General features: G+C 49.8%; 5 protein-coding genes across 5 annotated transcripts, besides 4 other annotated features; 1 reads left to right on the forward strand and 4 right to left on the reverse strand.

Moving 5' to 3' along the window:
• Positions 1-16,709: part of a sequence feature (contig 1.54 513..183474(-1)) that runs on past both edges of the window.
• ANIA_03261 (uncharacterized protein) lies at positions 1,962-4,338 on the reverse strand (the record flags this gene model as incomplete). The annotated part of the gene is made up of 9 exons (XM_655773.1): positions 1,962-2,150; positions 2,274-2,442; positions 2,529-2,553; positions 2,628-3,057; positions 3,087-3,263; positions 3,315-3,490; positions 3,582-3,804; positions 4,080-4,219; positions 4,293-4,338. The coding sequence occupies 9 exons, from the start codon at positions 4,336-4,338 to the stop codon at positions 1,962-1,964; spliced, it is 1,575 nt and encodes a 524-aa protein (XP_660865.1).
• Positions 4,797-6,950, forward strand: ANIA_03260 (SDR family NAD(P)-dependent oxidoreductase; the record flags this gene model as incomplete). Its single annotated transcript, XM_655772.1, has 3 exons — positions 4,797-5,390; positions 5,447-5,586; positions 6,020-6,950. 3 exons carry the CDS (start codon positions 4,797-4,799, stop codon positions 6,948-6,950), a joined length of 1,665 nt encoding a protein of 554 aa, XP_660864.1.
• Positions 7,995-10,228, reverse strand: ANIA_03259 (uncharacterized protein; the record flags this gene model as incomplete). The annotated part of the gene is made up of 4 exons (XM_655771.1): positions 7,995-8,148; positions 8,281-8,540; positions 8,849-9,025; positions 9,122-10,228. 4 exons carry the CDS (start codon positions 10,226-10,228, stop codon positions 7,995-7,997), a joined length of 1,698 nt encoding a protein of 565 aa, XP_660863.1.
• Positions 11,695-12,510, reverse strand: ANIA_03258 (GPI anchored serine-threonine rich family protein; the record flags this gene model as incomplete). Its single annotated transcript, XM_655770.1, has 2 exons — positions 11,695-11,738; positions 11,790-12,510. 2 exons carry the CDS (start codon positions 12,508-12,510, stop codon positions 11,695-11,697), a joined length of 765 nt encoding a protein of 254 aa, XP_660862.1.
• Positions 14,188-14,460, reverse strand: ANIA_11381 (uncharacterized protein; the record flags this gene model as incomplete). Its single annotated transcript, XM_050612509.1, has 2 exons — positions 14,188-14,217; positions 14,323-14,460. The coding sequence occupies 2 exons, from the start codon at positions 14,458-14,460 to the stop codon at positions 14,188-14,190; spliced, it is 168 nt and encodes a 55-aa protein (XP_050468422.1).
• Positions 16,333-16,351: a sequence feature (Short protein (ANIA_11380, CBF83086.1) was converted to a misc_feature.).
• Positions 16,428-16,429: a sequence feature (Short protein (ANIA_11380, CBF83086.1) was converted to a misc_feature.).
• Positions 16,480-16,518: a sequence feature (Short protein (ANIA_11380, CBF83086.1) was converted to a misc_feature.).

Consider the following 16,709-nt stretch of genomic DNA (forward strand, 5'->3'; position numbering starts at 1 on the left):
TTCCGCTATCATGCCGATCATGGCTTTTCGGCACAACGGAGGTGGCTAGCGTATCCATTCCATAACTTTCTTTGTCCGATTCCCTGTAGCCTTTCTGTAGGAGGATCCGCCAAGGCTATCGTAGTTGGGTGCGTCTTTCGAGGAAGCCTGGCCGCGGAGGGAGCGGTAGAGAGGGCTTGCTGACTCCCATCGCAATCTCTATGACACTCTGGCCGGCCAGAAGAAGCAGCATACCATTGGTGCTCTGGTGGAAGGTGAGATCCGCCGCGTGCACTCCCATGCCGTACGTCGCGGACGCAGTGCAAAGCCCGGCAAACGCGGCCATCAGAATTTTGGGCCAGACAAACAGTGAGCCGGTGTGTTCACAAACACAAGTGAATGTCTCAGGCAGACTGCAGACTCACCCATATTATAGCGAGCAAGAGGTCATCCCACCCCATGTTCCGGAGCTTGAAAGCCCTGGTATAGTAACGCGCGCTGAGAAAGACCAGAAACAAGAACACTTCCATCCAGAGGACCCCTAGGAGCGTAGGGCCTTTCTGCCGGAGAGCTATTGTGTCTTGCACAGGTGCGAAGACCAGGATACGATTCCGATAGTCTGGGACGAGGTAAATGTTGTTTTGAGCCCTTGAAAATTGATATCTTGCTAGTTTTTATGGAACTTGCTAGACATGCAGAGGGAAAGGGGTTGAGGGGTTAGAAACACGAGGCTGATTTTTGCAGATTGTCTGCCAGTGTAAAACACCTGGTATGTGCATACAGTTTCCGTGCACGGAGATCTTTGTAAACAGTCTAGCTGGGCATATCATGCCAATTAGTGCACACGGCACTCGCAACACACACTGCAAGTATCCAGCCAGAGGCATGATAGCCCAGGGCCTGCATAATCTTAGCAGAGTAGGTAGACGCGACGATGCTGCTACAGGACTACAAACCTCCAGAGAAAGGTAGGATGCTGCCAGACAGACAGTTTGGGGACGGCTCCAAGTACCACTCCATGAGAACTTCAAGGAAAACTGTGACTGGATGTTTCCAACATCCAGCACGCTATTTACTACTGCAGTTAGACAGATGAAGTAAAAAATGACTAACTTATCCACTCGGAATCCTGACACAGCTCAGATTAGCGCTTGTGGGGACAGGTGGACCAAGCCAGCCCATGGAAGTCCGAAGGATCGGATGGCATGGATTATGGTCTGAGGATTCATTAGCTAGTATCAAGTTTTGCTAGCTTGACAGTTGGTCGGATTCGAAGCAGGAATTTCCTCGGAACATCAGGTGAGCTGCGCCTCTTTGGGGATGGAGTGGACGGTCAAGTTGGCTACGAAATACTGTGTCTGAGCTCGGCAAGCCATCTCAGTTGACTCCACCTTACCTACAGAGCAGGCAGAAGAAGTATCCATCAGTCTATCTGCAAGTGGACGTTGTTGGTGGCCGTTTTTGAGGCGTCCATACCCGAGGGGCTTACAGCCTGCATCTTAGATATTGCATTGTTCGACCTCGGATGGGGATAGCTTTCTTTCCGAGGAATACGTATGTCGGCTTCGATATCTGCAGTATCTAATGGGCTACTGGTCCAGCTGGGACTGACTTTGGTCCATCCAGACCTAGGCCTCGCACGACTGCCGGGGATTGGTACGATGCTTCCGCAGGTGAATTCGAAACACATACCGTTTGAGCCAAGGCCACTAGACGATCCTAGACAAGCCTTGAGAGTGCAATCAGCGGCGCGGGCCGGGTCCGGCTCGTCGTGGACTCGCGGCGGGCGAGTGACAGCGGCCGGTCAACTCGGCTGGCGGAGAGCAAGCCCTAAATGCAGTTCTATGAGCGGCAGATAGAGGTCGGGATTGCTGTATTTACATCGCCAATCATATCATATCACTATTTCCGAGAAAATTTTATATGGTAACCTCTACAGAATCAAACCCGGCTAAGCCTCTCCACAGTCCTTCGCGCAATCGTCATCCCGACAGCAGATTACCCCAATTGGAAATTTCGTGTCCATCGCTGTCAGACGACGGCACAGCTAAGCATTGGCAGAGTTGGCACTCAAGCTTGAGGTTGCCCTGGGCGTCCAGCGCATCCTTCAGCTTGAGTTCGACCTTGTCACCGAACTTGGAGTTGATTTCCTCTAGACTCAGGCCCATGGTCTGGATCATGGATTAGCATTCCACCGCAGTTTAACAAAATATAAGAGAGAGCATACCTCCTCAAAGTAAAAGAGAATCATCACAGGGGAAACTACGGTGACAGCGACAAAGACTATGTAGTACTTCATTGCCAAAGAAACTGGCGAAAGCGATAGTCGAGCCTTCACTGCGCATATGGGTGGGGCAGATCTCGGAGCCGTACACGTATGCCGTGCATTCGATTGTGGAGGTAAAGTAGGCCCCGAAGATGAAGTAAAAGGCCACCGCGGCATTGACACCCGGGTGGTAGGTGCTGTTGAGGTAATACTTTTAGAGCACGCCCATGATAGCAATCAGGGCAGCGCTGCCAAAGCCACCGGCAACTGGTCAACAACGTACTGAGTCAGCTCACGGTTATCCTGTACTGTAGAAGACGAAAGGGTCACGAACCAAGCAACTTTACACGCCCGACCCGATCCAGCAGCAGGACGTTTATACCGCACCCGATAACCGCGCAGACGGTCCAGACGACACCAAGGCCAAGCTGCATGGTTGTGCCAGATCCCAGGGTGCCCATAAGCGTGGGGATGGAGTTCGCAACTGCCGTGATTCCCGTTCTCTGGCTCATCACCCACAGCCGAATAGAGCAGAGGGCACGCTTGCGGTAGCTGGGGGTCCGAATAATATGCATGTACCCGCGAGGTGTATTCCGCTCAGATCTTGCGCTTTGATCTGCTGCGCGTCCGCATAGGCAAAAGTAGCACGGGTATCGTTCTTCGTGGTGCAGGTATTCCAGAACAACCTTCGTCTCGTCTTCTCGTCCTTTCTCGGTGAGCCAGCGGGGCGACTCGGGAATGAAGAAGAGCGAGACGAGATGCAGGACACCGATACCTGTCAAGACAATAAAGACCAGTCGTCGCCAAGAAAACTGTAGCCGGTCAGTTCACTGCATTGTACTGACACCTGAAGAATTCTGAAAGAGGCGGTTGTACCGAGAAAGAAGACCATCCTGGAACAGGTCGAGTTCGGCGTGTTCAGGAACTTAGCGATGAAGGTCGTCTGCGAGAGGGTGCCGGACAGGGTGTTGGCTGCAAATCCGTAGGTAAACCCACCCAGGCAGGAGGCGACGATAACCTGGAGCATGGATCAGTAGCTGTGGAACGTAGGGCGACTGCAATGGCATACCAGGATATTGACTAAAGTTGTCTCTGTTGCATTGCCCTTCAGACCGCGAACACCGACAACAGAATTGTCTTTCTCGGAGGAGACAAACGTCGTGACGATGAAGCCGTCTGAGACTTCCGCTTGCTTGAATGGTATGGTGGGCGGGTTTGACACAGGAAGAGAAAGCAACTTCAGTCCTGATGTCCCAGTGTTGAGTTAAGTACGAGCCTGAATGGGACCGGGTGACCCACAAAGAGGTCAACACCCCTATCCCCGTCCGCGACTGACCATAGTAACCGTATATGACTGCCGTTTCCCACCTCATCAGCTCTTTTGAGGGGCCTCTATGCATGGCCTGGCCAGGGGTCACACCGCAGACCATCCGCCGCGTGGCCAACGTGGGAAGGGGGTGTGGGCTGTCGTCTGTGGGGAGATGCAAGGGCCATTGAGCAGTCCGAGCCAGGTTCCTGCAACTTTCTGCTGTGCCCCCTTGAATAGTGCAGAGCCTATCCTGCGTGCACCTGCCGTGTGTAACTCACCATCATGCTGTAGAGTATGCAGAACCTCGCGTGGCTCACGCCTCGTGCGCCAATGCTCCACAACGGATGCTCCACAGCCGCGTGGGAGTCTCATGAGTCGGCGTAATCTAAAAGGCATGCGAAGAGGGTGTCTTTCCTAAGAATGGCGCTAGAACGATTGAGAGGACTCTCTCTCTCTCACTCTTCTTTTTATTTTTGGCCCCGTACATGTCACACATCAGGCCATCGACTTCTCGTCCTGCCATACTACTACACATTCCTCTTCAATGTAGCCCCCTATACATAGATCGGAGATTTTCATGCACTGTATACGGGTTGCTAGGTTCAGGTTGCAAGAGACTAAGACCTTGGTTTTGAACTTTGGGGTATATACCAGCTCAAAGACCGCTAAAGTTGATGCTTAAGCCGTCAAGCCGTTGTCTATGCCGAGCATTCAAGATCGTCCTCCTAGCTCACATACTAAAGCCGCTAAAAGAAGCTAGCTGCATGAAAAGATGGGCGGTCATCTTCATGCCTTGACACCTTGCTGGTAGTTTAGCGCTGTAGCAGCTTCACATGGTGGATCCAGACTAAGCTCCAACACGGCCGGGTTCTCACTTGGGGCTTTTTGACACATTCGGAGTCCCTCCGCGGGGGCTTCCTCCCCCATAAGGGCTGCATAGTGCAGCAATCCATTAGCCTAGCGCAACGCCACGTCCATGGCCTGTCTTTGACCGGTGCCGCGATACCCTCGTGCAGCCAGGGCCGGCATCTCTTCGGTTTCTCTTCGGTTATTGCATCTGCACTGGAAGAGCCGGTCAGACACATAAAAGTTGCATTGTTACTGCCAGTATCACCTTCCCGTCTATCTCTTTACCCTGATTTTAACCAGTTGGCTTTTATCCTTTCCCCCTTCTTCAATCATCGCGTCAATTCTGTCCCAATAACCCAGGCTTAATCTAAATCGCCTCGCAAACCACGCAGCATGGAGTTCCCTGAGGCGTCCATCTTCCCGCTCCTCAAGGACAAAGTCGCCATCGTAACCGGCGGCGCCCAGGGGATGGGCAAAGCTACAGCATCCGTGTTCCTGCGCGCGGGCGCAAAGGTCGTCATTGCCGACATCAAAGCTGAGCAGGGCGAGCAGGTTGCGTCTGAGCTCTCATCGCTCGGCGAAGTGCGCTTCGTCAAGACAGACATCTCCAAGTCAGAAGATGTCCAGAACCTGGTTGCCCAGACTGTAGGCTTCTTTGGCCGATTAGATGTAGCGATCAACAATGCCGCCATGACTCCCGATAAGACGGTGCTCATTGAGACAGACGAGGAATATTGGCGCCGCCTGGTGGACGTCAACCTGACGGGGACGGCGCTCTGCTGCAAATACGAGATGCAGCAGATGCGCAAGCAGGGTTCCAAGGGGTCTATTGTCAACATTACCTCGATCAATGCGTTTATGCCGCAGCCAAATATGCCCGCTTATACAAGCACAAAGCATGCACTGCTGGGGCTGACCAAACATGCGGCCACGGAGGGAGGACCCCTGGGGATCAGGGTGAATGCTGTTGCTCCCGGTGCCATCTTTGTAAGGCTACGTTTGTTTATCGTCAATCTCTTCTCAGTTAACTAACGGGCTCGAAGAGCGAGATGTCCGCCAAAGCACTCGAGATTATGGGCACGACACACGATGAATTTGCACCGAAAGTTAGCAGTCTGAACCGATTCGGCCAGCCTCACGAGGTTGCGCAGGCAAGTCTGTGGCTTGCGTCGGACAGCTCGTCGTACGTTAACGGGATTACCTTGCCCGTTGATGGAGGGTTCTTGTCAAAATGGTAGTAGAACAATAGGAAAAGAATGCTGATAAACGAGCTCTTTGAGATGAATATCAGACGGTGAAAAATCAGCCACGCTCTGCAACACTAAGGCTGCGGTGGATCGAGAAGCCAGCGCCTACAGAGCCCGTAAATGGACCAGTAGTCGAAACTCTGCAGCATGATCCATACTGAGACGGACCGCCAATTGCCAATCATAGCCCGCACTGGAGTTCACTCTCGATTTATAACCAGGCACTATGTGAATAGCATTCCCCCCTGGCCCTCTTGCAGTGTATCGCCATGTCCCCCCTCCCACCTTAGACACGCACCCCCAACAACATCCGCTTTCTTGGATCAGCTTCACAGCTCTCTATTTTAACTTTGATCCTATCATGGGCAGTCTTTCAAATGGCCTCCCGGTTCCTCGGACCTACGAGGGCAAGCTTGCCCTCGTAACTGGGTCCGCGCGGAGTACGTCGTCTCTACGCACCCTGGTATTTGCTTTCTTACTCAACCAATGGCTCACTCAACCAGGTATCGGCGCCTGTATCGTCCGCAATCTAGCCAGCAAAGGCTGCAACGTGATCATGAACTATGCGACGACCTCCTCCGACAAAGCTGCGGAATGGCTCGCCCAAGAACTCACCGAAACACAGCACATCCGCGCCCTCCCTATCCGTGCCGACATCTCTAAGGAAGAGGAATGCGAGCGGCTCATATCCACCGCGAAAGAGTTCTTTACCGGTGACGGTGAGAGCAGATTCCATATTGATATCCTCGTACACAACGCCGCCATCCTGTTCCTCGGCCCGCTCGAGTCCGTGGACCCGGTCGAGTTCCATCGCATCTACGAAGTCAACGTCCTCGGTTCGATTCTGCTGACAGCCGTCTGCAAGCCGTACCTGCCTACCGACCGGTCGGGACGCATTGTCATGCTCTCGAGTATAAACTCCAAGGTCGGAGCGGAGAACACGACGCTTTATTCCGGGACCAAGGGCACTATTGAAGCTATGACCCGGGTGTGGTGCCGAGAACTCGCAGATCGTACCACTGTCAACGCCATCAACCCCGGCCTCGCCATGACGGATATGTACCTCTCCGCGCCAGATGAAGTCAAAGTGGATCTGGCAAAGTGGAATCCGTTGACCCCGTTGGTTCCCGTCCGGGAGACCGACAGCGAGGAGGTCAAAAAGCTGGGCGAGAAGTTCGGCGGACGAGCAGCCTACGCGGAGGAGATAGCGGGGTTTGTCGCGACAATCTGTAACCCAGAGTTTGGCTGGTGTACTGGCAGTATTATCTCTGCTAAAGAGGGTTTGTCCTTCAGTATCTAAAGTATTGTCCTTGACTCGTCGTGAACTTAGGCTTTGTACAGGTAGTTAGAACGACTACATGGCGGTGTGATGCTTGGTTTTTATTTTTATTTTTATTTTTATTTTTTTTTTCAGGTGTCGAGTTCTGAGCACTAATAACATTCATGTCAGTAATGACAAAGTTCCAATACTAGACATTGTTCTTAAACTATTGAGCTCGGATCTTTTCTGCAGGCCTATTTTTTATATCCGTCTATTCGTTGTTGGTTACATCTAGTTCGAATTCTGGAATCCTCGTGCCTCTGCGCGGTGACTCGGCAGCATGACCGTAAGATGTTACAAGTCCAGTCATTGTATATGGGCTCACATCTATTTTAGATGAACAGCTAAGCTTCCTGATATAGCGGTTGGAGTCAGCAAGACCGGCAATGTTTTCCCGCTAGTTTGAGGCTAGCAGTCGCGGTAGGAAGCTTGTACTGTATGGCACGCCTGGCTCGACCCGCATATCAGGCCAATAACAAAAACGGTGAGCGATAATCGCATGCGCTGTGAAATAAGTGATGTTACATTAGGCGTACCTATATGCCGTGCGGTGCTGATAGATGCCAATTTTGGAGTGTCTACCGAGGCTGAAGTCCCTCGACGGAAGGCTCTAAGATAAGGGTATAAAGCTGTGACCAAACCACGCCCTGACAAATACCCAACCTTCCACATCTAATTTTTCTCCTTAGATAATAAGTGGGTGACGCAGACAGAACTGTTTCGGTCCAAGATGCTACAGGCTTTCTTCTCCATCGCCGTGATCTCCGGCTCATACCTTTTTCAACACGTCCTGCACCCACCGAATCCCAACCCAGACAAGACAGTGAAAGGCGACCCGTTCAGGCATAATAAGGTGCTCCCTAACCCGGGCCTGCTGCAAGCAGACACCCATTTTATTGCTGACCCAGTCTCCTATAGATGATCTTACTCCTCTCGTTGCACAGCAAACTCGTCACCATCTTTGGTCTATGCCACGCAATCCTCCCTCTCCTTCCTCTACGTACGCAAGAGTTCGTCTGTCCTTCAGGCTACAGTTCTGGTCTTCTCTCCTGGTCGGCAGAGTCCGCTGTGTTCGTAGCAAGTTTGCTTTGCGGCGGGATACTGCGCTTCCTCGCATTCCACCAGCTGCAACAGAACTTCACGTTTGCGATTGCCAAGCCCACAAGATTGGTCAGATCTGGGTTATATGCATATATGCAGCATCCGTCGTATACTGGCGCAATTTTATTGGTTATCGGGTTCTGTGCCCTCGTCTTGCGGACGGGTGGAGTGCTGACGTGCTGGAGTACGAATCCGGAGTTGGACCTACTCGGAAGGTCCCTGGGATATTTGAGCATCGTCTACTACATGCTGCTGGTTATTTTGGTTATTCCCAAAAGGATTCAACAAGAGGAGGAACTGCTCAGGAAGTCCTTCGGCGAGGAGTGGGTAGAGTACCATCAGTCGACGGCGAGGCTTATTCCCTGGGTCTTCTAGTAGTGGCAGTAGTAATATCAGTTCTGCCAGTCGTCGACCATGTTGTTCGTCGTGAACTGGGTGATCGTCGTAGTCATCTGGTTGAGCTGTATTCTATCCGCTACTACAGAGTATAGCACATATATATCTACGTCAATGGCGAAAGAGGTTTCTGTGGACGTTTCTAAAAAATTTCTGTAAAATTCTTGGATAGGAACCTTACAAGGTATGATAATAAATCCATTTGACAGAGTAACAAGGACTTGATGTTAAACTCTATTGCCGCAACTCCCTGTGAGACTAGGCGCAAAATGGGCTGTAGATCGCCTGCAATATACATGCCTTCACGCAGCCTTGATCTATGTGATTCCTCAGAAGCTCGCGCCGGTAACCTGCACTGTATAGTCCAAACCAGCCTGTACCTCACTAGACAACTCAAAGGGGTTATACTGGATGAGTTCTTCAGGGGTATTCACCACAACCAGACTCGCCTCCTCGCTCTCACCAACGATGACCTCACCCTTTCCGTTCTCCAGATCAACATACCGAACCGACCCGCTATTCGTGCTACGGATAGCAAGGGTCGCAGTGAATGCTGCCTTGGAGGAAACAGTCATACTCACACTCCCCGAGCCAGAGAGCGTGAGCGGGTTGATGTTGGCTCCAAAATACTGTGGCTGGCGGTCCGATTTGACAGTGTAGGTCCCATCGCTGGATAACTCGAGGTTGTCATATGTCAGACTCTCCCGTTGCTGCAGGAAGACCTCATTGGCAGCATCACTGATATCGACGTACGCCATATGCGCCCAGTACCGCCCAATAACCTTTGCGATAGGCGTGGCACCAACCAGGCGCTGCAGGGTGTGGAGCGGCGTTTCATTGCTACCGACATCATATTGCTTGTTCAGCTGGAGAACAGAGTCGGTACCGAGGCCTGTGAAATTATCGGGATTGTTGGTCATGTATGTGAACAGCGGCCAGGACTGGTAGTAGTTGCCCGTATCTGTCGAGCCATCAACGATAACCTGGTAGCTGTCGCCAATGACCTTTTGCAACTCGATGACCGAGCTTCCGGCCTCCTGGTTATATTGCTCTCTGGCGCTCGCGCACAGGTCAGACGTCATCCAGGTATCAGCGAACCAGTTCGCCAGTGGCTCCCACCACGCGCCAGTCATAGTCTGGTCTACCCAGTTGCGAACGTGGTAGGTGAGTGCATGGCCGTACTCGTGCACCGTAACGGACGGATCTGCGAGGAACGTGTTTACGACCTGTACGTAGCTGTAGCCCGTTGTATAGTCAGAGCCCATGACGCCGGCAGCGTTGCCGTCGAGAGAGGCAACAGAGTACACATTCTCCTTGTACCATATCTCCGCTGTATCAGAGTTGGAGTCGTAGGAGAGGCCTGAAGAGCGCCAGCCGAGGTCAGTCACAAAGCAGGTGTATGCGGACTCGAGCATTTGTAGTGCGTTCTCCGCGTCAGTGCCCGTTGCGCCGTAGATGCGAAAGCGCGCGGAGTCGGTGTAGGTGTCGCCGCCACCGCCAACGGAGGGATTGGCAGTGAATTCAGACGGTTCGGAGCTAGAGTTGGAGCTTACACTGGAACTCGGGGAGGCGCCGGGAGTGGGAATCGAAGTGGGAGTTGATACGGAACTAGTAGAGATCGTGCTGGCCAATTGGCCCTGGTCCTGGCTCTGCGGATTGGATGGGATGAACTGCGGTGGGAACTGGGGAGCCGGAGCTGCCAGAGCCCCAGCGGCGAAGACGGCTGCGATGGCATAGCGGTATCTTGTTGATGAAGCCATGGTAGATCAAGGTCGACGTGGTGTCAAACAAGATTCGTGCCCATTCTGTCCTTATAGGGTTGGAGGAAGAGCCAAGACGGACAATTTTTTCTGTCTATTTAGGGCTCTTTCATGGCCGGATCCAGCTATCCCTGCCAAGCTGTGTGAAGTAGATCATGAAACGGGCTAATACACCCTGAAACAGTCCGTCATTACGGGGCCTCTTATCATAACGGCGTCGTCCAGTCTCTGGCACAACACGGGAGTAGTGAAAAATGTATAAAGGCCACAATCTATTCTGTGCATTGTGGACTGCTTGGCAGTTTCAAGGAAGAATTTTGGTCTGGAAGGGGATGCGTAGATGGGAGCATCATCAGATTACGAATGCGTCCATGCATATGGATCACGATCCACCTGGGATGGATTCCAATTAGGCCCCTATAGTGGGATTCGAGCATGGACAGGTGTTCCCTGCAGCAAACTATTGCACACGCGGTGGATCTGTGTTAAGGAACTCATGACTAAACCCTCTGAACGAACCCCGTGTGGGCTTATTCAAAACAAAAGCTGATGAACGGTATAGGCGCGCCTATTGATAAATGCTCCTAACATGACACGGCTGGCTAGCTGCGTAATAAACAAACTAGTGGCAACCCCCAGTCCGGATATTCCGGGCGCATTACTGGCCGGCTATCGCAAAAGAAGTGTGTCTTAGTCTGCGCTTGGGTTGACTAATTGCATCAGAGACTGGTTCGTCCGCGTTTGCAGTAGAAGAAAAGATATGGTAATGTCCACGGGGTGCGGTTTCGTTGGGAATATGGCAATCACCTTGACGACGTGACTTTTGACGACGTGACTTGTGACTCGGCTAAATAATGGCCTAGCATCTACCTCTAGCACATACGATCAGTCGTGTCTATCGTAGCGATATGGATGGTGAAAACTGCCTCCAAAGGCGCTATGCCATGCCAATTTTTGAGCCGTCTGGAGCACCGAAAAAGTGCGGCTAAGTTCCGGTAAAGCATAGTTATAATGAGTGGCTGTGCTATTTCTTGTGAAGATTAATCTGTCTACATGACTAGCAAGTCTACCTGCTACCCTCTAGAATTGTCTGCCAACGTAGGTAATTTTTTGAGTGCGCCTGCAGCGGTCATACACCAGGGTTCAGCTCAAGCGAATACATGAGGCCTGGAAGAAGAAGGGTCATCGAGAGACACCTCTTATGGGTAGAGCACAATAAGGTTCAGGCTACTAGCTCAGTCTGATAATATCATGCATCCCCTGAGACTTTGTATCGGACCCGAAAAACAAACTTGGTAATACACTATCAAGATTTCTACAGCCATGTGCCACCACAGGCTGGAAGTATGAAGCTGTCAAGCGTCGTACATTTCCACGCAAGGCCTAGAGATCAAGAAACCCCTTCCATTAATGCAACTAATTTTCGACCTTTGAGCTCCGCCTCGTGGCACCTGCCAGAGGACGAACTAATATCTAGCAGCAGACCTAGGGAGTCGGAGAGGATGGCTAGCTGTAGTTTATAAAGCAAGACATCTAGCATCTCCTTCCGGAGCAGGCACACCAATCGTGGTAGTAATAGTGGTGACAAAAACTGGCTTGACGCTGCTCGCCTGCTCAGGTGCAGCAGTAGTAATGGCGGTGGCCGGAACAGGCGGATGGTCCAAGGTCACAGGGTGGGAGTAGTCTGAGCACCAACCAATCGTTTTAGGGACAATTCCAGGCTTCGTGTACACGGAAGAAGTGGCAGTAGTGGTGGATGATAGACTGGGAGACGATGGGGCGTGATGGGAATGACCATGGTGATGCGGGCTGGATGGAATGCTGGATGCAGTAGGGCTTACCGTGACATAGACGGTGGAGACCGCGGTCGTGGCGCTGCACGTGGTGTCCGAGGGTACGCTGTCGACACAGTGACTGCCGTTCAGAGGATTACTGACTGTGAAGCGTTCTCCCTGGGCATAGATAATATAGACATTGGTCCCGTTGATCGCGCTGAGCTGGTATCCCCATTCAGGATTGGTATCACACGGGATCTGCACAGTGTGGGATTCATCCGCAGAAGGTACATCGAGGGCCAGAGCAATATAAGACGGAGGCCATGAGACAAAGTTCCAGAGATAGAGACTGAAGTATGAGGGGTCTGTGTCGACCGTGGTCCATTTCACAGTGATAGTGGATCCGGCAGCAAAAGTCGAATTAGCCGTCGGCTCGGTGATGCTGATGGCGGCCGCCAAAGAATCAAAAAGTATTGCAAAGACCGTAAAGCAGATACTGGAACGCATCTTGATCAAAGATATGAATGAATGACTAGGTGATTGGTGATAATGGGAAGGGACAGTGAATGAGCGACTGGGGTAAGTTGAGATGCCGATCAAGATCAGCACACACCGTGCATGTGCGGTAAATTTATAACATTATAAAGGGTTCACCCAACATTCACTTCTCCGGAAATTATCGCTCCGCAAGAACCAGCTAATTGGTCGCGTTCCAGATATCAATTGGGCTAGTGACTTGGGCCTTTGCGAGGAACCAATAAGTGGAACTCATTGGCTGTGCCTTACGCCAAGTGGCTATGGGCTGCGGTCTAGTAAACTGATAGTGAGCCAGCTGAAGCCGTAAGCCGTACTATCCTGACAGTCTTCGCAAATGAATCTGTAAGACTCGAAAGAAACTCCGATAGGTATAAAATTGCTGAATAGAGTTCGCCATAGTCTAGAGGTAGGAGGAAACAGAAGAAGCTTACCTCTTCGCCGAATAACTTCTCTTCTGATAAGCCTACTCATTGAATTAGCTATCGTCCCGTAAATCTGCTTCAGGGGCTTTACGGTCAGTCCAAGTGACGCTGTAGTGGTCTCCGCTTTGCATAGCTTATGAGATTTTCGAGTATGTGTCGCTGATGCCTTCTAACCGCAGAACTTTTGGATGAAATTGTAAGAGTCCGTGTCGGGTAAGCATAGTCCAACTGGGTCAGCAGGCCGACTATGCTCAGACCGTGCCCGAATTGCTCCTATAAAGCTTAGTTAGTTCGTTTGTGACAGAAATAGAACATTTTACGAGTAAGAGTTTTCCCCAAACTGAACGCTCCCTTTGTGTTATGCAGTTGCATAATGTGACTGTTAGGAATAATCCAGAGCTCGCTTTTGCCATATGCTTCATAGGAAAGAGATGTATGCAGGTCTATCAGTCTCTTCTGCGTTCTCTGAGGGTAGGTGTAACAAGCCAGCAAGAGGGCGATCTCTTCTGGCATATCAAAGGCACTTTGGCACTAATGGTGAGTTTTACCAATGAGCATAGTTCTATAATTTTACTGGCACTGGTATTGTGACAGCCGGATGAGAACTCACCTCACGAGTCAACATCCAGCACCTCGTTTGACGGGAATATCGTTTATATATATCGGATCGTATAAGGCGTCATATATGGCATATCTAGATCCCTTTAGAAAGTCCTTGAAGCTATAAATCGAATACACAAAACCATACCAAGAATGTTGAAACCTTCGATATGTTTCGTAAATAATTGACCCTAGTAAGCGCCGCGACAGCTCGCGCAATAATTCATCATATGTATATCGTTGTAGTTCTAGTTTATTATTTCAAGAGATAATCAAGGTTGTCTTGTGAATATCCTCTACTAACTACGTTATACTACAAGAATTGACTATCAGGTTATATCCAGATCTGCGAGTATGTGTCCGTGGATATGTGGAGCTGGATAGCACGTGCGTTGTCGCAGCCGTCGACTGTCTACTTCTTTATAGGGAAGCCATCATGTTTGGCAGAATAGCAAATATACCATTAGCTTTAGCTACAGCACAAGAAGAATCAGAAGGAATTCGATTCATGGAGCAATTGCAACACGATCGGTCCCTATCGAATTCTAAAAGCAGCCAATGTAGAGAAAGGATACCAAGCAGTTTCGACTCATTCAGTGATCTCTACAGCAGCTCCAATATTCCTTTACACCATGTTAGTAGGAATCTTGAAGAACTATAGGCTGTTTATATTCAAGTGCCTACCCAATGGTTAAACCAATATGGATACTGCGGCTGCTTTAGTGATTCGAAGGCTTTCCAATAGTATGGGTGTACTTACCCAGTTATTGCCATGCCAACGATCGCAATCAGGTCTATGACGCCAGTCCCAGTGACCCCAGCAAGAGTACTCTCGGTCCTGTGCATATGCTCCAGACAGCAGCAAGACAGACACTGCTATAATAGTGGAGAACCTCATGATGGGTGGCTTTAGTAAGATCTGACCTTAGGTGCCGAACAAGTGGAGGATGTATGAAGAGTTATAACAGAGAATCGGATCTTGGGGGCGAGGAGGGCCTATTTATAATTATTGAGTCTTAAATACCTAGCAATTCGCCAATTATCTTGGCCTTATGAGAAGAGAACGTCTAGACTGTCCATTTTCATAGATGATCAGTAGACATTGACAGACCCGTGGGCAAGAAACGGTTGCAGGCAATGGGCAGAGAGCTCTAGCTGCTGGCCATCCATGTCCAGGTCTAACAATAGTTAGATTTGTAAGGAAATCACGAGGAATAGGTAGGCTAACTAGGACTATCCATGGCACTGGTACATTTTATTGTATCAAACGACGTCAAAACTTAGTGATTACTTTGGAAGCTACTTGCAGCCGCCAGCCGCATTGAGAAAAACATAACCTTTACTTTAGCAATCACGTCGTCCGTGCTAGAGTTACTAGGTATGAGGTAGTACTATTATCAAACAATAAACAGAACTCTTCTCTCTTGAAGTTAATGACAGTGAACATCTTCATACATGTTTTGGGATCGCAGGTTCCCATAAACTGCCCAGAGCAGGAGACTTGAAGTTCTCGGTCAGTGAAGTCATGATACAAAACATTCGAGCATCTGATGATTCTCTTGGTTGCAGCTTTTTAGCTTTGTCTTCAGTTGCTTCATTGGATATCGTCATTATCCAACGCGGAAAGAACACGACTACGTGTAGGAAGACAAAACTTGGTCGGCATAGAATTAAGTTTGCGAATATTACGCTTTCAACTTCACGTTAGGTTTTAGAACAAGGCTTCCCACCAGGCAGTGACCTGCCAGAGGCTAACCACAGAATAGAAAACCTTTAGATATATTTTTAAGTTTTTTAAGCGAGACAGCTCTAAACCTTGTTCTGCGTACATTCAGGCACTTTATTAAATGTCATAGTGTCTGAACAATCTTGAAATCTCTACTAGACTAAGGTAAGTTTGATTGGTTCGGGGAGGGGGACTTGCCGGGCAATTCGTAGTACAACGACAGAGGGTAGATGGTAGCGTGATCACGAAATATACTTTCGTGTATTAGAGGTAAATACAAAGACCACAAGCAAGAGTTTAGCTGGCGGTTGATTACTGTGCTGCAAGCATAGGCCCCTTTATGGCTGAATAACCCTCCCTAGGCCAGGCCAGGGGATCCGGACGGACGGGAATCATTCGAGGGGGCCTTTAAAAAGGCTGGCAGTTTTCACCGTCGATATCTACAGCTGACGGAGAGCAGATTAGTCAAGTAACCTAACAGACTTTTTTTTTAGCATTGACACCTACGCCAAGGTGTTTCACGTTATCATCACGATCCAGGTCGTCCTCCTGGGCTTTCGGTATGTTGCTTGAAAACCTGACCAGTGTCACGAGTATTATGGTATGGCTGACAAGGTAGTATACAATAGCCATAAACTTCCTATAGGACTGGAAGTTGCCGTTGCCATGTTTGATGTTTTCAATTGCAAATCCGCGAACCTTACACTCCAACCATCTTCTCTCCTCGTACGGGTAAACCATACCCACGGATAGGCACTTAACCGATACAAAAATTGATATAATTATAGGAGAAATCATAGGGCAACATGAAAAATAACTCCATTATGACATGTAAAGCATAAGTAATAGGCAAACAAGAATAGAAGAACAAGTAACGGTGCCAGATCGCTTTGGAAAGCATAATACGCTACTGTAAAAAATGCTGATCCGCCGTTCAGCGTACAACTAATGAGGAGAATAATGATATGAGCAAGATAGCGTGATGCCCCACGCCCATGCGGGGGTCTCGACAGCCTGCATATTTGAAATATCCGAACGTACGGCATGGCTCTAATTGAACATGGTAGGTGTCTGATGGAGGTCAGACACTGGTGCCAACACCTTTGGAGAGAACGTTACCTCAGCTTTTCCACCATCAGGCGTAAGTCTGGAGCAACCTAGGATGATGGCCTGTTCTACGAAATTCCGTAGGTACTCGGTGCGCTGGCCCACTGGGTTACCAAAAAATGAAAGATCAATTACTATAATGTCATTCTGTGTACATACTATATACAATAATTAATGCAATATTTTATATAAAGGCGTAGATACTGCTTTCTCAACCTAAATAAGTTATTTTTAGTGAGTTGGATCAGGCCAACATTATAAACTGTCAATCAAAGGCGGTTTACTGAGGGTCAAAACCTGCCCCAACGCACAAT

The sequence above is a fragment of the Aspergillus nidulans genome, chromosome VI (assembly GCF_000011425.1).
Source record: "Aspergillus nidulans FGSC A4 chromosome VI".
Taxonomy (NCBI): domain Eukaryota; kingdom Fungi; phylum Ascomycota; class Eurotiomycetes; order Eurotiales; family Aspergillaceae; genus Aspergillus; species Aspergillus nidulans.